General features: G+C 37.6%; 1 protein-coding gene across 1 annotated transcript in view; it reads left to right on the plus strand.

The window, feature by feature from the left end:
• Window positions 1–11,413: 11,413 nt before the first annotated feature.
• Window positions 11,414–21,829, plus strand: part of lrp6 (low density lipoprotein receptor-related protein 6) — a gene marked incomplete at its 3' end in the record, with an annotated part of 40,794 nt that continues 30,378 nt past the window's right edge. The window contains 2 exon segments of the mRNA XM_062443506.1: window positions 11,414–11,673; window positions 16,968–17,364. Coding sequence (XP_062299490.1) covers window positions 11,619–11,673; window positions 16,968–17,364 — 452 coding nt within the window.

The raw sequence follows: 21,829 nt of genomic DNA on the forward strand, positions 1-21,829 counted from the left end.
AGAATGCTGTGGTAGCCGACCCTGGATCCAGAAAAACATCAGACCATCATGCTTCCCTTACCTTTGTACCATTTCAAGCTCTTCATTGAACTGCTTGAATTTCAATAAAAAACTGGAAAAATTGGGGTGTTCTAAAACTTTTGACCGGTAGTGTATATTTGAGTGAATAAGCCTTGTAAATAAAACTAGTGTTGTTTCAGTTATTGCAGTTTTACAATAAAAATAAATACATACTGAACAATGTTTGAGAGGGATTGTCAGGCCCAGTATAGGGCTGGGTATAGTTTAAAACATGATGATACCAGCACCAATCCAAGTCACCTTAAAGTGATCCTGATACCAACTGAGTCCTTCATCAGATTCCCATTAACACATTTAAGTCTCTGTCTTGTATCCGGTGTAACAGGCGTGTAGTGTAGACTCACTTTAGAGCGTTTAGGAGGCGTCTTGGCTGCTGAACTGCTAAGCGCGCTAACTCAGATTCACCACGACTTCACCACCACAGACGGGTCGTAGCTGCTGTGGCAGTGGACCAATCACATGTCGGGTTAAATCCAAGAACACTTGCTGTTGATTGGCTGTTAGCAAGACCATACATATAGTCATATTTTCTAGTTCTGTGTGTAAAAAGGATCGATTGCAGGTATCGTTTGACAGGAGACGTTTAGATTCTACTTGGTATCCATTTATTTTGGTTGATATCTTAAAGTAATTGAGTACCGATACACAGGCCTAGCCCAGTAGTACTTTTTTAAGGGTGTCACTTCTTCATACAAGAAGTACAATAAAGAACACTGTGAAGCCTTTTAAATATTACCAATTGGGAAGGAACTTAATGAATGTTCTTCTTTTGTTTGTTATGCCCCTTGTTTCTGTTTTATTGTGGTCAAAGTGAGCCTGAGTACTGTTAAACTAAAGTAGTGATGTCATTGTCCTTTACTGTGTCATACATCTATTTATTCTTAAATGGATTAAAGAAATAAACAGCATGAATGTTGACTCTGTTTTTATCCAACAGTACGTTTCTGTGGATCTTCCTCCTCCTGTGGACACTGAGGCATTTCTGAACAGAGTCGTGTAGACCAGCTGTAGCCATGACTCCTCCAGCATCTGGTCGACCCTCGTGGACACTCGGGCTGCTGCTCGCCGCCGCCGCCGTGCTGATGCTGACGGCAGCACCTCGTGTGTCAGCTGTGGAACCAGAGACATGTTTCTCCAGACAACACCAGAGTGCTATTGTTAATGTCAGACTGGCCTTAACCAGACCGGGGGCGGCCATGGACAGTCGGGTGGTCCGGTCGGAGCGGGACTGTGTCTTAGCCTGCTGCTCAAAGGAAGTCAAGCCAGGTGAGGAATACCTGTCCTCTGGAGGGATTTAGAGTTTAAGGGTTAAAGGAGTAGTTCACAATATTTGTAGTGTATTTTTAAACAGCAGTCAGGTTTCCATAGGAACAGTCCTCCATCATTTACATTGTGAGTGTATTATGAAGGGATCCTCTAATGGTCAGTATGAACAGAAGGAATGATTACAGACAGATAAACTGCTTTAATGGTCATTTGGACTCCTGATTGTTGTTTTAAGACACACTTGGAAAAAAGCAGCAACAGTAAAAGGTTAAATTCCTTCACTTTAACTTTAATATTTCTCTAAATAAGTAATCTTTAATGCTCGATTCAGGACAGAAAGTTTCTGTAGCGTCCTCTCTAACCTTGTTCTCACTTTTTGTATCATAATTTAGCAAAATGCTGCAATGGTTAATATATTCTCACAAAGGCACAAAGATAAACGGCTCCAAACATCCAAGCTTCACTCGCTTTATCTTCGTCCCTGTGGGAGCCAAAAACAACGAGCCTCGAGGTACATTTTGGGATCGAGTCTAGACGGCTGCTTTTGAAAAACAGTGAAGTGGGTCAAAGAGAGATTCTGTGACAGGCTTTTTGTAGTGTTTCAGGCTGTGATGTAAGAGCTTAACTTCGAAATCTGCTTTCATTTCTAAGAACATCGCACAGATATTTTGAAAGCTCAAAATGTCACCAGTTAAAACATCGGTCACATGATAAAATTAGACGGATATTTGACTAAAAAGCAAATCAAAAGCAGGCATGACTACATGCAGACGATTGTCTGACTATCAGATGAGATAACAGACCTGATATAACACTGTGATGAAATCAGCTGGGAAAAAGTACTAATACATCAAAGTAAAAATACTTCACTACAAGTAAAAGTACTGCAGTATTATGAGCGATGTAGTATGCAGTATTACAGTAAAAGTACTGCTGTATTATGAGTGATGTAGTATGCAGTATTACAGTAAAAGTACTGCAGTATTATAGCGATGTAGTATGCGGTATTACAGTAAAAGTACTGCAGTATTATGAGTGATGTAGTATGCAGTATTACAGTAAAAGTACTTCAGTATTATGAGCGATGTAGTATGCAGTATTACAGTAAAAGTACTGCAGTATTATGAGTGATGTAGTATGCAGTATTACAGTAAAGTAGTGGTTTGGTCCTCTGACTGATATATTATTATTATGACATCATTAGATTATTAATAGTGAAGCATCAGTGTTAGAGCAGCATGTTACTGTTGTAGCTGCTGGAGGTGGAGCTAGTTTACACTACTTTATATACAGTTAGCTAGTTTAGTCCAGTGGTTCCCAACCTAGGGGTGGGGCCCCTCCAAAGGGTCAGCAGATAAATGTGAGGGGTGGTGAGATGAAATGTGAGCCGACTACACACTGCTTTTTGGTTTCATCTTTAACAATGTGTTGTATTTATAAAGCTTGTTATATTATCCATTGTGTCAAATAAATGTAGTGGAGTAGAAAGTACAATATTTCCCTCTGAGATGTAGAAAGTAGCATCACATGGAAATACTACAGTAAAGTACAAGTACCTCAAACTGTACTACAGTAAAGTACAAGTACCTCAAACTGTACTACAGTAAAGTACAAGTACCTCAAACTGTACTACAGTAAAGTACAAGTACCTCAAACTGATTTCTGGAACCATACAAAACACCAAAAAGCTGATTTATACCAATAAAGGCTTGTGACCCATTAAAAGTTTGTATGATGTCTGCAGTTTAAAGTATGACAAAGTTTTAGGGCTTCAAAGTGGACTGAGGTTGAAAAAGCCTCGCAGCAGTTTCCCATTGATCTCTCTGAGGGGAAAAATGCAATTTGTTTTGTGATTTTGACAAAAACTATTTGTTACATCAATACCAAACATCACAGCACACATATTTTGATGTGTTTTACATTAATGTGGAACAATAACTGGGACACTAGTTTCAGGATATTAATGAGTCAATCGGAATCAATCTCTGTGTTTCAAAAGGTGCAAAGTGCAACATGGCCGTGTTCAACGCCAACAAACAAGCCAGCGAGAACAACTGCTTCCTGTTCCACTGTCAGACGGAGCAGGATTGTCCTCTAATGAAGGCTCAGGAAGGTATCAACACTTATGACATCTACAAAGGTAAATAAATCTGTTATTTCTTCACTCATTAAATCCATGTAGTACTGCCTCTCCAGTTTTATTCGGCCATGTTTTGATATGCAGCACGAAGACTTCTGACGATATCTCAATCAAATTTGGGTTGTGGCGATTGATTAGTAGTAGTTGTCAATTAGGGTAAACAGTTTAGGTTTATCCAGTGTCTCTAACTCATAAAACTATTTTCTGGAACTGTTTTGTTAGTTTTAGGTTGACCTTTTGTGCAGATTTTACGTGGTTATATTCGGCATCTTTGGTCTTCCTTATAAATAAGTTTAGATATTTGTGTTGAACTTCTACATCTCAGTCTGTCTTCTCTCCTGCACAGGCTTGATTCATCCAACCACGATAAGACCTGTCACCACAGTGGCCGCCGCCGCCACCACCACCACAACCACACCAGCACTGCCTACAACCACCACAACCACAACCACAACCACACATCCCACAACCACTACAACCACACAGAGTACAACAACACCAAGGCCTGCCACAGTGACCACCACCAGAACCACAACACCAACCACCACAACCACCAGAACCACAACACCAACCACCACAACCACCAGAACCACCAGAACCACAACACCGACCACCACAACCACCACAACACCAACCACCACAACCACCACACAGCGTACAACAACACCGAGGCCTACCACAGTGACGACCACAAAGCCAACCACAACATTACCTCCACCCATCATCATCATAGCCACAATGCCAGCAGTGACCTCAGCGCCAACAACAACCACACCAACAACCACACCAACAACCAAACCAACAACCACGCCAACAACCACGACAACCACACCAAAAACCAAACCAACAACCACACCGACAACCACACCAACGACCACACCGACAACCACACCAACAACCACACCGACAACCACACCAACAACCACACCGACAACCACACCAACAACCAAACCAACAACCACACCAACAACCACCACAACCACAAAGAAGCCAAACAAAACGATAAAAAAGCAAAATAAAACAGCCAAGAAAGGGAAGCCCCATCCGGTCATCACCACCACCACAGCCGCCAGGCCAGCTCAGAGCTCCACGACATCACTTCCTGTTGTGGCGGCGAGAAAAGAGGTTGAACACAGAACTACTGACAAACCACAGCCCAAAACTGAACCTCCCACGACTACAACCACTGCAACTCCCACCACTACTACTACATCTGCTACAACAACCACTACTACCACCACCACCATCACCACCACCACTACTACCACAACCACCTCTGAGCCGTCCACCACAAGGACGGCTCAAGCAGCAACACTGCTCATCGTCCCCAAAGGTGCCGTCCAGTCCGACCACGCCCTCCAGAACCCGAGCACCACCCACAGTAAAGCAGTGGCGGGGCACGGGGCGCTGAAGAGCGGCGTGGTGGCGTTCATGGTTTTGGGGCTTGTCGTGCTCACGCTAGCTCTGGCCGTCGGTGGCCGCAAGGCGATGGAGTCCTTCGACAGACGCCATTACACGAGACTGGAGCTCAATGACCTGCACTACGAGGTGTGAGGACACAGTATGGAAGCTCACAAGGACAATTGGACTCAAAATAAGTTCCTTTAAAAAGTTCATCTGATGACATTTTAATTTCTAAATAGCACAAAGTTACACAATGATTGAATGTCTGCTTCACTATGTTAAAGACGCATTATGTCATGGCTTCAGAGAATACTAGACTGTGATTGGCCAGAACAGGTGCATTATTTTGAGATACCTGCACAGCTCTGACATGGTGTCTTCAGTTTGGTAACGTTTAAGGAGTTATGTTTATTGCACTAACACTAACATGAACGAAGAAAACTTAGATATTTGGAAAAGTGGCCGCGATATAAGAAGAATAATGCACTCAGGCCGTTCGGTTATAGAAGATAATGCACGTTTAGGGACACAGAGTGCATTATTTGCATTATTTGCATTATTTTTCAACAGGAGTGGGCAATATTATCACAGAATGCGATTTTTATATTGCAGTGTCATTATATATTGTGATAACTTAATTTTCACGAAAATTAAGTGAGAAACTTGTTATGGACAAAACAAGCAGGCAGAAATCCAGCTAGTTAATTAATCAAAGTATATCATCACATTGATGCTAAAATTATACAAAAATCCAATATTGTCATAAATCACTCCTGCTCATTGATTTAACTGCACCCAGAGGTGTTAGATACCATGGTATAAACACTGCAGCATAATCTCACAGTAAACATTATTATCGTCATATTGAGATTATTCAGAATCGCTTTTATTTTTTAATATTAGCACAGCCTGTCATGAATGATCGCTCGCTTTTATAACCTGTGACGTTTGTTCACTCTGATCATCTTCACTGTCCCATTTATCTTTTTATCTTATTAACATAATTCTGATGTATCCATCAATCAATGGGTTTTAACCACGTATTTATTTTATATCTGACTTTTGAATGCAGCCTGGAAAGTTGGTCATAGTTCAGAGTTTAAGCTTCAGATGTTTAGTTATTTTAGAAATAAGAAAAAGTCTGACAGTCAGACTTTAACTGTTTTCTACAATTTTATTAGTAATAAGAGAATTGTGACATTGTCTTAACAGCTTTTTAAAGTTTTATTTATATTCTGATTTACTGAGTTTTGTCTCCGAATTCTCTTTTTTTTAAAGAATTTAATGAAAATTCAAATTTGAAGGTCATAATTCTGACTCTGGTTTTAATCACATAAAGTCCTGAAAGACAATATTTATTTATGTTGTGTGCACAAGCTTTTTAAACTCTATATCACTGAGCTGTTATTGGACAATTCAGATTTTTTGAAAGAAGTTTGGCTGATTTTTGTCCTGAAAGATGATTTTTATTTCTGTTCAAGATTAAAAAAAACTCATAATTCAGATTCTGCTTTTAAACACAAACTAACTTATATAAGTTTTGTTTTCAAAGCTGATGATGAGCCAGATGTTTGTTTTTATAATCTCTGAATTGTGACTTTTTATTTTTAATTTGAGCCATTATCGAACAATTCTGACTTTTTTTTTAATCATAAGTTTGACTAGTGTCCAAGTCTCTGTTTTTTTTCTACAGACTTTTATTTCACCAAATTACAACTTTTTGTAGGAATCTAACTTCTCTCAATGTTTTTTACTTTTGCACCAGAATTATGACTCTTTCTCAAAATAGTCACGCTCATCTCTAAAGTCAGACTTTATCCTCCGTAGAAAGTTGGACGTTTTCCTTTTAATTGCACATTGACTCATATTTCTGTTGCTTTAAGCTGAGAACAGACCAGAGAGAGGTTTTACCAGCTAAACTAATCATTAAATCCTTTCAACCTCCTGCAGATAAAGTTGAGTTACTTTAGTTTTTGTCTTGTGAACTGCAGAAGAAACTTCAGCTGGCGAAGGAATACAAAGAACAAACAGCAATATTTTTATTCCCCCGAAACTCAGGAAGCCTCTGAAGTGGATCTGAAGTAGAGAAATATGGGACACAGCTACAGTTTGTACATTAGGCCTTCAGGTTTGGAGGCCTTCTTCACCGTGGGGCTTCAACCCTTTGTGTATAAGTTGTACACCTGCATGTCTTTTTACTTCCACATGCTTCAGCCATACGAGCCTGGGATTGCTTCTTAAATCACCAACTCAGTCTAGATGTCGGACTCACTATCTCACTGTGTCGTTTTTGTATCCTGTCCACATTTTTCTCGTTTCACATGTGGATAAAAATGTAAACGATGGATGCAATTCTTTGAAAGATTTGATGCACTATTGTATCCCGTGTCTTTTGATAAATATGATCTGCTTCTTTTTAAATAGTATGATTGTTTTTCATAGGTAAGAGTACACTGGCCGCGCACTATTTTCCTATAAGTCTGTCTGTTGGCTGTGGGAGCAGACTGTGCTGTAGCTGCTGCTGACCAGCAGGGGGCAGCAGCAGCCTGATCAAACTCCTGCAGACACTGAACTGAGCCTGAAGCTGCACCCAGCAGGGGGCAGCAGCAGCCTGATCAAACTCCTGCAGACACTGAACTGAGCCTGAAGCTGCACTGCTGAGCTGTTCTCACTTATACTGCTTTGATTTTTACACTGTCTTAATTAATTAACTCGATGGTAACAGTTTGGTCTTGTTTTGTGAAGTAATAAGTTTGGAATTTGATGTTTTGTTCTTGTAAGGATTAAAAAAAATGTGATTTTTGAATTTAGTTGTCATTGTGTGTTTCAGCAGGCAAACAAAGAATCTTAAAGTCACGTGTTTTAAACCCAATAAACTACGAAGAGAGACCTTAATGAAACACCTGATCTCTAATCATAGATGTAATACATGCTTAACTTTAATCAAGATTTATAAACCTCAGAACGGAGAATATAATAGTTTAGATTGATTTCATTCCCATATCAAACACTTGATAAGATAATATATTTCTTCTAAATAATAAGTACAAAAGCAATAAAAACAATAGTAGTAAAAAATATAGTAAAAGAAATAGACCCAAAATCCTTCAATAAAAAAATTATTCTTTGAATTCTCATTAAGTAAAAGTTCTCAGTCTGAATTTTTGGGCTTGACTGATTCAAGCTAAAATAAAATTATCCCAGTATTTAATCTTCAAATTCATATTTTATTATCAGTATTCAGCTTTATTTCTGAAGGTGGACTTTATCCCTTAAATCAAGATTTAATCTCAGAATTATTATCATTTATCCCCTAAAATTTGGATTTAAATCTGAAATCTTTTTCTCACATTTTTATCTCGTTACGACCTTTTTCCTGAAAATACGTGATTTTCTTCTCTCAGGTATGAATTCCCACTAATTCTTGACTTTTTTTGTTAAACTCTTAACTTTTAACTTCAGTTTCCGCCTCAAACTTCAGACTTTTGATCTAAATTAATCACACACTCAGATTTTAAAGATGTTTAAATGTATGAATTATGACTTTTGCCAATAATTCTTTACTTTTCTCCACAAAATACAGATTTTTTCCCCTCAGAATTTTGACTTTTTTCTTTAAAACTTAACTTTTCACTTCAGTTTTCACTTTCAAGTTCAGACTTTTGCTCATAATTAATCTCTGAAGTGACTCTTTACTCTCAGAATTCAGATGTTTTATTGTCTGAATTATAACGTTTGCCAAGAATTCTTGACTTTTTCACAAAATACCGACTTTTCCATTTTGCCTCTAAATTCTGTTTTTCTCTAAAAGATTTTTCCTCAAAGTTCAGACTTCACAACTTTATCTCCAGACTTTTCTCTCAGTCTAATGTTCCTCAGACTCCACTAACCTACTAAACCTTAAAGTATAACTTTTCTTTCATGTGGCTCTTCGTTGATTCTCCTGCTCAGAGAAATGTGGGCTTGAGTTTGTTTTGCAGCTCAGAATAGATCAGAGTAGTTTTGTAGTAAATAAAACGTAAGTCCTGGTAGAAATGTGTGAGTGCTGCCGGCTGCGTGTAAACTCTGCGTATGACAAACTCGGCCCGCAGGAATGTGAGAGTTCACAGAAACAGGATGGCAGACGTGTTTTCTTCTCATTGATCTGCAGTTTGTTGTAACATTATCTTTGGCTTGAGAAGCATGAAATCAGTCCAACAATAGAAAGCAGCGGAGCGATTACAAACTGTTCTCTCTCTCCTCTGGAAGGAGATACAACAGCTAAAAAACACAAATATGCTCGAAAAACTGTTTTTAAAGGAAGGAAGGAAGAGAAGGAAGAGAAGAAAGGAAGGAAGGAAGGAAGGAAAGAAGGAAGGAAGGAAGGAAGGAAGGAGGGAAGAGAAGGAAGAAAGGAAGGGAGAAAGAAAGAAAGAGAAGGAAGGACAGATGGAAGGAAGGAAGAGAAGGAAGGAAGGAAGGAAGGAAGGAAGGATGGAAGGAAAGAAGAGAAGGAAGGAAGGAAGGAAAAGAAGGAAGGACAGATGGAAGGAAGGAAGGAAGGAAAGATGGAAGAAAGAAAGAAAGAAAGAAAGAAAGAAAGAAAGAAAGAAAGAAAGAAAGAAAGGGTGGATGAAAGAAGGAAGGAAGGAAAGTGGGCCGGAATGGACTCCTCAGTGGGCCGTTTATGGCCTGCGGGCCTCATGTTTGACCTCCTTAGTTTAAGAGGAAATATATATGGTTATTTTAAAGCTAATTAGTATAATGCAAACTTTTTAAGTTATATTATGTAACATTACACATGTGAACATACAGGCTACTAGTTTATTTTAACTTTTCTGATGTAGGCAGCAAAACATCATGGAGGTCAACAAAATTAAATGATCAAATATGGGTATGCGCATTTCAGAAAGTTTAGTCACATATACGGTTGCTTTGTATAAATGAAAGCATGTCTAAGCCTAAAAAATAGTCCCAGTTTACAAAATCTGAAACAATTTGACACAAGTGACATTAATATAGGATGGATTAGGGTAATGTGGGACAACTAGACTCCAGCGCATGTATCTCTTTTTCTATTCAGTTATTTTAAAGCTAACTAGTATAATGCAAACTTTTTAAGTTATATTATGTAACATTACACATGTGAACATACAGGCTACTAGTTTTTTAACCTTTCTGATGTAGGCAGCAAAACATCATGGATGTCAACAAAATTAAATGACCAAATATGGGTATGCGCATTTCAGAAAGTTTTGGCACATATAAGGTTGCTTTGTATAAATCAAAGTGTTTCTAAGCCTAAAAACGTCTTCTGAAACCATTTGACACAAGGAAGATTAATATAAGTACCATGTTCCTTTTGAGTACAATATCTAAAAATTGTCTTCTGATTAAACAAGCAAACATCTCAGGGATTTCATAATGATATAATGTGTTGGATTCATATGTAAATATGTTGAACACGTGAGAATTGCAAAAAGTGTCCCACATTACCCAAATCTACCCTTTATTCTTGTACAATGACGATAAAGGCTTTCTATTCTATTCTATGGGAGGAGGAGGAGGAGAAGGAGGAGGAGGAGGAGGAGGAGGAGGAGGAGGAGGAGGAGTCCTTCCAGGGTTTTATTAAATATACTTTATGTGCTTTCTTTACAACTCCTGGAATAAAATAACAGATAAAGCAGCACTTGTACTTCTTATTATAATATCTATAAACAGGTCAGTGATAATAAGTGTTGGTAAGATGATGAATTAATAAATCAGTTAAACTAGATTTAAAAGCAGCATCAGGTTTGTTAAAATGTACATTTAGTATTTTTGTTGGTTTTATATCATTTGAAATGACATTTGCACCATTTTTTTTTACCAAAAGTAAGACTGAATGCTCCTGAAAATGTCAAATGGTGTAACCACAAAAGAATGATAAATATTACATATTTTATCACCTGCAGTGTATTTAAGTGGACTTATACTAATAATGACTTCATTTAAAACATGTAAATGTTTCCTGGTCTCCATGGTAACCAGAGTAAATGTAATATTTAGAACAATTGTATTCCATTACCTTTATTTAATATAAAGTTATAATGTAAGATCATGCCAAACTAGTTGATATGGTGTTTTATTGACTATTTACTGTTTTTAAGCAAGTTGAATTATTTGGTACAAAGTTTTTATGGTTACACCACTTAGACATTTTTGCCATAATCCTCTAATATATTCTCTCTAAATGGATTAAAAGCAGAAATTTGATGCTGGGTCATCAACCACAACATGCATTATTATTATTATTATTATTATTATTATTATTATTATTATTATTATTATTATTATATGTAAATGAGGTAAACAAGAAAGAATTGTGTATGACCCTAATTACCCTTTATTCTTGTACAATGACAATAAAGGCTTTCTATTCTATTCTATGGGAGGAAGAGGAGGAGGAAGAGGAGGAGGAGGAGGAGGAGGAGGGAGGAGGAGGGAGGAGGAGGGAGGAGGAGGAGGGAGCAGCTTCCTCACAGCGGAAGGAGACGACGGATCTCCCGCAGGACAATGTAGAGAGAGACACCGACCGAGAGTTGATCCGACGCAGTTAGCAAGAAGCCAGCAGCCGGGATGTTAGTGTGGATCATCTAAGCCGCGTTTAGAGCTCGCATCGCGGCCGGAGTTCAGTAATCTAAGCGGGGGGAGCAGCGATGGGAAGCCCGGCCTGAGCTGCAGCTCCTGGGCCACAAACAGGCGGAAGATGGGTGTCGTGCTGCGGAGCCTGTTGTTGTGTAGTTTTTGTTTTCTCATACGAGGTGAGTTCTTGCTTTTAAAGAAAACAACTAAAAAAACCCAAAGCTCTGCAAAACCTCCAACTAATCCACCTTTCCTGCATAGTTTCCCGTCTGTTAGTGTTGTGTAGATGCGTGATTGTGCAGCTACCGGTGCAGAAAATCCGGTTTTTAAAAAGGTGAATGTTTGGGCCTGATTGCTCCTGAGTGGAGCTAATGTTAGCCAGCCACAGCTATGCATGCTGATCCGCCTGCAAGGAGGATGAAACCACACACATATAGCTTTAATGGTAGCCAACTTAGCTGCAGGAAAACAAAAAAACATCTAAATATCACAGCAGGCTCTTTGCACACACACACAGCAGCACACATCTGCACACAGGATCCGGTGTTTTAGCAGAGTTCAGGGTGAAAGTTGCAGGTTTTGTAACTTAAAAACAGATTCAGCTGCTAGCACAACAAATGCTACCAGCAGCCTGCAGCTCAACAACCTGCTAAAACTGCTTTAATACCGAGCTGCAGACACATTTAGCCTCTAATGAGTCCATGAATCTGTGCACAAGCTGAGAGACAGTAAGACTGAATGCTGCTGAACATGTCAAATGGTGTAACCACAAAATAACGATAAATATTACACATTTTATCACCTACAGTGTATTTAAGTGGACTTATACTAATACTTGGATATTCTTTAACTGAGTACATCCATCCCTGTCCTTTTTAGGCTTTTATTAAATATACTTTATTTGCTTTCTTTACAATTTATGGAATAAAATAACAGATAAAGCAGCACTTCTTATTATAATATCTATAAACAGCTCAGTGATAATAAGTGTTGGTAAGATGATGAATTAATAAATCCGTTAAACTAGATTTAAAAGCAGCATCAGGTTTGTTAAAATGTACATTTAGTATTTTTGTTGGTTTTATATCATTTGAAATGACATTTGCACCATTTTTTTTACCAAAAGTAAGACTGAATGCTCCTGAAAATGTCAAATGGTGTAACCACAAAAGAATGATACATATTACATAGTTTATCACCTACAGTGTATTTAAGTGGACTTATACTAATAATGACTTCATTTAAAACATGTAAATGGTTCCTGATCTCCATGGTAACCAGAGTAAATGTAATATTTAGAACAATTGTATTCCATTAGCTTTATTTAATATAAAGTTATAATGTAAGATCATGCCAAACTAGTTGATATGGTGTTTTATTGACAATTTACTGTTTTTAAGCAAGTTGAATTATTTGGTACAAAGTTTTTATGGTTACACCACTTAGACATTTTTGCCATAATCCTGTAATATATTCTCTCAAAATGGATTAAAAGCAGAAATTTGATGCTGGGTCCACAAAAAAAGAATGTGTGAAGTTATTCATACGTTTATTTTCACATTTTAACCCTTTAAATTTAAACTAAACCTTATTGACCTTAAGTTAATCCAGAGGATCAATAAATATGATCAATTAATGAAACCAGGAGTGATTTTAACTCACTTTATTTATCAGCTTTAAGTGTTTTAAAGCTGCAGTTTACTTAATAAATCACATACAAGCTTAGAAAGTCATTAACTGTTAAAAAGAAAGATGCATTTGTGTTTTTATATGATCAGTAAAAACATCAAAGCTGCAACAATTAATCTATTAGTTGATCAACATGAATTAATGCTTAAAAATCAACAATGCTTTTCTAGTTTTACTGTTTCATTAACAAATCATTTGAAGTCATTTTTAATGTGAATACTTTCTGATTTCTTTACTCATCTATGATAATAAACTGAATATCTTAATGTTGTGGACAAAATGAGACAACAGTGATCAACATTAGTAGTATTTTCTAGATGCATTAATTAGTTTTTAGCTCTAAAAGACTTGTTACCATGGCGATGTGGCGCATTTCAGATGTCAGATGAAACAGTTTTAAATGTTTTGCAGACACAAATGAATCCAGTTTAAAGTCAGAGAGAGAGTCATGTGTTCCTGCTGTGTGACCAAGCTGCTTTATGTACATATTATTTATTTATTGCTTTTAATGAAACACGTCGGCTCAGGTCGGTTATTAGTCACAAAAACTTCCATCATGTTTACATCAGCAACGATCATTTAATCTGCTCCTTTATATCTTTATTATGTCTTTATTATATCTTTATTATATCTTTATTATGTCTTTATTATATCTTTATTATATCTTTATTATGTCTTTATTATATCTTTATTATATCTTTATTATGTCTTTACTCTTCACTTTTAGAGCAGCAACAACATGTAATATATCAGTCATGTATCTTATAAAGCACAAGTATATAATAAAGCAATTATAAAGTGATAATAATAAAGTATTCAGTATATAATATAGCAGTAATGTATAATAAAGTGATTATAATAAATATACAGTATATAATAAGCAGTTATATAGTAATAATAATAAAGTATTCAGTATATAATGTTGCAGTAATGTATAATAAAGTGATTATAATAAAGTATACAGTATATAATATAGCAGTAATAAAGTATACAGTATATAATATAGCAGTAATGTATAATAAAGTGATTATAATAAAGTATACAGTATATAATATAGCAGTAATAAAGTATTCAGTATATAATGTTGCAGTAATAAAGTGATTATAATAAAGTAAACAGTATATAATAAAGCAGTTATATAGTGATAATAATAAAGTAAACAGTATATAATAAAGCAGTTATAAAGTGATTATAATAAATATACAGTATATAATAAAGCAGTAATAAAGTATTCAGTATATAATGTTGCAGTAATAAAGTGATTATAATAAATATACAGTATATAATAAGCAGTTATATAGTAATAATAATAAAGTATTCAGTATATAATGTTGCAGTAATGTGTGAATCCGGCACAGTTCGGGCTTTTCAGCAGCCTCGCTGCAGGTTTCGATGTATTAATGTAGTAAATATTTGGGGAAGGAAGTTCCCCCTGAGAGGAGTGAAAACAGGCCTGCAGCCGGAGCGGCGGGGGGGCTGCTGGTGACCTCGCCGCTGATCCGATGGCGTGTAGCGCTGGATGTGTTAGATTGTGGGTCGGGCTGAATGCCAAGAGCCAGCGGAGAGGAAGCACGAGTCCCAGACTGCCTCTCAGCGAGCCGTCGGTCCTCCGCTAGACGTCTCAGGTTCAGTCTGAGTTCTTTCAATAACGTCACAAACAAGCCGACAGTAAAAACCCAGAAATGATCCGTTTCTGTCCACGTAACGGACCGAGCAGGGTCCGATGTAAAGAAAAGAACAACTCTGCAACCATTCTGAGAAGTGATGGATCATTTCAGTCAGTTTGCTGCTTTTATTTGATAATTATGACAGTAAATTGAGTAAATTGAGTAAAGCTGGACAATTAATCGACATTTAGAAACTCTAATGGACTTAATCTGGCTCATGTCAATTAATGGTGGTGTTCACTGTTGCCATGACAGCAAAGGTTGCATATCTTTAAGGATCATTACATAGTTCTAATCAAGTAAACTAGACATTAACCACAGCGTCACACCTTAAAACATCATTATTTACCTCTATAAAGATCCTCATGTGTGAGGGCAGCAGTGTAAAATACTAAAGGAAGGAAGGAAGGAAGGAAGGATGGAAGGAAAGATGGAAGGATGGAAGGAAAGATGGAAGGATGGAAGGAAAGATGGAAGGATGGAAGGAAAGATGGAAGGATGGAAAGAAGGAAGGAAGGAAAGATGGAAGGGAGGGAGGGAGGAAGGAAGGAAAGATGGAAGGAAGGAAGAAAGGAAGGATATATAAGGAAGGATGGAAGGAAGGAAGGAAGGATATAGAAGAAAGGAAGGAAGGACAGATGGAAGGAAGGAAGGATGGATGGAAGGAAGAAAGATGGAAGGATGGAAAGAAGGAAGGAAGGAAAGATGGAAGGGAGGAAGGAAGAACAGATGGAAGTGAGAAAGGAAGGATATATAAGGAAGGAAGAAAGGAAGGAAGGATGAAAAGAAGGAAGGAAGGAAGGATATAGAAGAAAGGAAGGAAGGACAGATGGAAGGAAGGATGGATGGAAGGAAAGAAGGGAGGGAGGACAGATGGAAGGATTGAAGGAAGGAAGTACAGATGGAAGTGAGAAAGGAAGGATATATAAGGAAGGAAGGAAGGATGAAAAGAAGGAAGGAATCAAGGATATAGAAGAAAGGAAGGAAGGGAGGACAGATGGAAGGATTGAAGGAAGGAAGGAAGGAAGTACAGATGGAAGTGAGAAAGGAAGGATATATAAGGAAGGATGAAAAGAAGGAAGGATATATAAGGAAGGAAGGATGGAAGGAAGAAAGGAAAGCTGGAAAGATGGAAAGTCAAACATTAAATCAGCATTATTTTCCTCATGTGTGAGGGCAGCAGAGTAAAATACTAAACTAAAGAAACTGAAAATACATCATAGTTCATGAAGGGAGGAGATAATCGTTCATTCATCGTAATCCAGGTTAAAAGTTCAATTCATCGTGATTTAGATTTTTACCATAATCTCCCAGCCAGTATTTAAAGACTGTTTGCATTGTGGCCAGAACTGTTTTAAACATTTATCAATTAATTGAAAAATGACTCTAAATAGTTTGTTTCAGTCTTTTTTAAACAGAATAATTTAGCAGACTTGGAACAAAAACAAAAGAAAATCATGTTTTATAGTCACAAAAGCACAATTAGGCCTCATCTACTGATTATTTTAACGATAAAGAGCTGCAACCATCAGTGGATTAATCTGTTGCCATGGTGATAATCAGATGTTTGTTTTATTTAGAGTTTAGAGTTTAAATTAAAACATCTAAAAATACTAAAAAATGTCCATAATCCTCTAATATATTCTCTCTAAATGGATTAAAAGCAGAAATTTGATGCTGGGTCCACAAAAAAAGAATGTGTGCAAGTTATTCATACGTTTATTTTCACATTTTAACCGTTTAAATTTAAACTAAACCACATGGACACTAATAAAACCCATCACTGACATGTATGTGTGTGTGTATAAATGTGTTAGTTGAAAGGTAAAGATGCAGATTAAATGTGTAAAAGTTTGTTAGAAAAATACTGAAAATCTCCAGAAAGCCTTAATTTTTTATTTAAATTTAAATGCGAATCATAGAAAAGCAGAAACCCGAAGAAAGATTAAATCAGATTATGCTTAAAAAACAATAATCAAACACCAGAATTGATTATCAGCTAATTGATGAGATTTTTTAAAACTTTTCAGAATAATGAAAAAGTTGAACCATCTGAAGTGAAGACTGTGTGATTTGGTTACGAGCTGCTTTTATAAACGCTGTGTGTGTGTTTGCAGGCGTGCCGCTGCTGCTGTATGCTAACCGGCGGGACCTGCGGCTGGTGGACGCGGCCCACGAGAAGGCCAACGCCACGGTGGTGGTGGGGGGGCTGGAGGACGCGGCCGCGGTGGACTACGTCTACTCGCAGGGCCTCATCTACTGGAGCGACGTGAGCGAGGAGGCCATCAAACGCACCGTCTTCAACCAGTCGGGGGCCAGCGCCGTGCAGATCGTGGTCCCGGGCCTGGCCTCCCCCGACGGACTGGCCTGCGATTGGTTGGGGAGTAAACTGTACTGGACGGACTCGGAGACCAATCGGATCGAGGTGGCGGAGCTGGACGGGTCTCTGAGGAAAGTTCTGTTCTGGCAGGAGCTGGACCAGCCGAGAGCCATCGCTCTGGATCCGGGACGAGGGTGAGTCAGCTCAGACCGATCCTCCGATAGAACCAAAGAGTCACAGAGGGGTCAGTGATGAATAACGTTAGCTTGGGAGCTAACGGTAGAGTGGGGCTGTGTCCGAAATCACTCATTCCCTCCTCACTAGTCACTACATAGGGAGTCCAGCATAGTGGACTATACAAAGAGCTCATTGCCAGAAATAAAGAAACACTTTCGGACGCTACTTAGGCGCCGTTGTTTACGTTACAGTCACTTCCTAATTTGAGTCGCACATGCGCAGTTGGGTCCGCCATATTGGACAGTTATGTACGGCAACTCCGCTTGGAAACACTACTTTTATGGGTTGGATAGATGTATTTCATTCATGTTTCAGCAGCTGGATGCGAGTCCGCACTAAGTATAGAAACAATAGAAGTTCACCACAAGCTTTTAACGTCTGTATGTAACCAGAGAAGCAGTAACACGCTGAGAGCTGTTGCACATGCGTAAGGTTGCGACCCAATGTGAGTTACGCATGCGCAGTTCTTTTTGTGTTTGTTCTTTTAAATATAAACTTTATTAATATATCCTGATCGGTGTGAGCAGCTGATGTGACTGGGACTATTTTTCTTTTTTACTTAGACCCTACATATTTTTGTAAAAACCCTTAAAGGAAGTATTTATGATTCTCACGAAATGGGCAAATAATATGTTTTGTCCAAGCGGAGTTGCCGTACAGAACTGTCCAATATGTCGGACCCGACTGTGCATGTGCGACTCACACCGGGTAGTGACACACATGACACATCAACGCCGGTTGTGGACTATCTATTTTTCTCTCAGCGTAATACATGATGGTGAATATTGCTCGGTTAGTAGAACATTGGTTGTACACTACTTTTCCCGATGCTTTGTGGGAAACTATAGTCTTATTATAATTAATTAATTAATTATAGTCCACTATAATAATTTACACTATACAAAAGGGCGTATTCACGATGTAGTGCACTATATAGGGAGTAGTGCGTGATTTAGGGAGTAGTAGCTTGGGTGCTAACGGTAGCCAGCAGCAGTCTACAGATGTTTCTGGATCTCTCTGTTCTCACTCTGATTACATTAATTTAATTTATTCATTATTTAGAGATACGACTGACTTTTCATTAGTGATCAGTCTGTTTGTGAAATGTTGAAAAATGTCGACCAGGATGACGTGTTCAGTCTAAGTCAGATGTATTTATTTATAGAGAAAAATAAACACTAAAGAGTAAATAAACATAAGCGAGTAAACAAGATAACAGACGCTTCAACTCAGATAAAGCCAAACCAGTCGTGTTATCGTTCACCTGCTCGACTCGACTTTGTTCTGCACCTGAACGCACCGCGAGGCTTTCACAGGCTGAACAACAACAGGAGGAGGAGGATCAGATCAGTCTGAGCTGCTGTCTGCTGAACAACAGCGTCAGTGTGTTGTGAGGACGCGGAGCAGCTCAGGAATGTCTTGTATCGGCTCGAGATCGACGGAGAGAGTCTGCAGGAGTATAAACACACATACGCTCCGTCTGCAGGTTCTCCGTTCATCCGTTTCTCTGCAAAATAAGTCAGAAAATATTAACAAATATCTGCAAACCTCAGTATTGACTTACTTCATACAAAATTAAGGTGGATTAGCAGTAAATGAATCACACTCTTGCAGGTTTTTCTTTATTTTATGTGTTTATGAGTTAAAAACAAACAGATTTTACTCAATAAACAAAAAGAATGAGTAGAAAATTGTGTTTACAGTCACAAAAGTAATAGAAAAGAGAAACGCTACGACCTACAGTTAGTGACAAATGAGGGTTGGCAAGATGAGTAATTCAAAAATATATTAAAATAGTTTTAAAAGCAGCATCATGTGCCATAATCCTCTAATATATTCTCTCAAAATGGATTAAAAGCAGAAATTTGATGCTTTGTGTGCAAGTTATTCATACGTTTATTTCACATTTTAACCCTTTAAATTTAAACTAAACCACATGGACACTAATAAAACCTATCACTGACATGTATGTGTGTGTATAAATGTTTTACTTGAAAGGTAAAGATGCAGATTAAATGTGTAAAAGTTTGTTAGAAAAATACTGAAAATCTCCAGAAAGCCTTAATTTTTTATTTAAATTGAATTTGTGTTGTTAGGTATTTGTCTCATTCTAGATGTCATCTGAAATCTGGACATTTAAATAAAAAGCCCAAATTGCAATTAATATTTTCTTAGTATATAAAAGAGTGAAAAAACATTTTATCATTTTTTAAATCAAAGCTTACAGTGAAGTCCTAATAAACCCAAATGTATCGCCATGTTTGTAGAACTGCAACTAACAATTATTTCTTTATTATTAATTGATCTGTAGATTATTTTCTTGATTAATCAATTACGTTTTTTAATCTATAAAATGTCAGAAAACAGTGAAACAGTGTCCGTTATCATTTTTATGAAGCTCAAAGTGAAATCCTAATAAACCTAAATGTACTATCATGTATGTAGGATAGAAATGATTTGGTTAACATCACACAGAAACACATCTCTAACTATCCAATGGACAAAACTAAAAATGTCTTACTAAGAATACCCAAAAATTATACTAATAAAACAAATATATGTATACCTGTAATACATAATAATAAAATAGTGTGCAAAAGGTGCCCTGCAGTATCTAAAAATATATTTTTTTAGTCTATAAAATAGAAAAATATGGTGAAAAGTCCAACAGACGTCGTTCAGTTAACTGTTATAAAGAAAGCAGAAAATATTCATATTAAAGAAGCTAAATCAGAGAATTTGGGATATAAAAAAAAGGCAGAAATCGATTAATTGAATATCAGAATGAATAAATGAATCCAGAGTCGGTGTAGAACAGAGCAGTAAGTGATGAGCTGTTCCTCCGTGTTTGCAGTCAGGCTCCACAGAGGCGTTTGGATTAGGATGTAAATCCATTAGGACTCAGATAAAAGAGGCTCGTAATGTATTCATTAGTTTTATTTAAATTTTTTTGTGAGGTGGGGAGAGGCGGTGCGGTCGGTCTCCATCGCGCTGTCTTCTCTTTCTCTTCTCTCTCCTGGGTTTCTATTCATGGAAACTCTTCAGTGTTTGATCCGCCAACGTATCGCAGATTAAAGTCACGCCGATACGCGAGGCCGATATCCGCTCTGATTAGTGCAGAGTATCGTTTAATAATGACGATATCAATCCAAGAATCCTTAAAGTGATACTGACACCAACTGAGCACTTCATTAGATTCCCAATGAGATACATTAGTTTCTGAAAGTTGTGCTGAGTGACACGAAAAAATTGGAAAATTTGTGTCTGTGCTCACGAAACAATAGATTAAAATTTCGCGACTGTTTTAATGAACTGCTGCGTAACCATGGAAACGTGTTGCTGCCAGGCCAGGGAAAGAAAAAAGCATCATTATCCCATTTTATTATGTTATAATGCGAAACACGAAAGTGCTGTAGGACACGAAAAATAATGGAAAATTAATGTCCGTGGTCACGAAACAATAGATTAAAAGTTCGTGACTGTTTTAATGAACTGCTGCGTAACCATGGAAACGTGTTGCTGCCACACCAGGGAAAGAAGTCTTCTTCTTTTTGACCAAATATTTTGATATCGATATTCTGACAATATTGTCGAGACTAGAATATATTACAGAAGATAGAAGAATATTTACACAATGAGATTTTTGATAAATAATCATCAGTAATGTGGATATAATACATAAGTGGATAAAGGCAGATAATAGAAGTCTGTTAAGCTCAGAAAACCAACAATAGAAACCAATGATGCTGCCTGATGGAGACAAAGCTGAGAACAGATAAATATGGGATCAGCTGCTCACTTTTACCCCTTTTTAATAAGTTATAATAACAGCTTATTAATGATTAACAAGCCAATAATAAACCATTCATAAAGCCTTTATAACTTATAGTAAAGAGGAACCCTAACTAAGTGTGTTGGGACAGTGCTGACCTGTGATTCCTCTCCTGTGTGAGTAACTCCGCCCCGCTGTGCGTCTCATTAACACAAACTGAGGCTCGTTTCCTACATTCCTGTTTTCTGTTGCTGTTGTTTGGTTGCGTGTCGTCTCACAGAGCCTCTTTTGTTGTCGCCGCAGCTGTTTTTGTTTTTTCCAGCCGAGGCTCTGCCAGAGGACGATGATGCACTGTGGGGGCCTTTTTTAACATTTTTTCCCTCCTTCATTCTGTTAGTAGATTGAAGAGTCTTTAAATTTGAGAGCGTGACTTATTGACTCCCACTCAGACAGCTCCTTTATTTATTTATTTTTTAGATCAGCTGTTTCTGCTCAGATTTTGTCTGTTTGTCAAAGAAGGCGCCTGATGTACTGTTGACCAATCAAATGATCCCTACCTCCGTGTGAGGGTGTGTTAGTTTTACTTCTGCATGCGTCCTGTACGGGTGGGAAGCACTTGTACTTCTTATTATAATATCTATATACAGGTC

Source organism: Scomber scombrus, chromosome 22 (assembly GCF_963691925.1).
Source record: "Scomber scombrus chromosome 22, fScoSco1.1, whole genome shotgun sequence".
NCBI classification, from domain to species: Eukaryota; Metazoa; Chordata; class Actinopteri; order Scombriformes; family Scombridae; genus Scomber; species Scomber scombrus.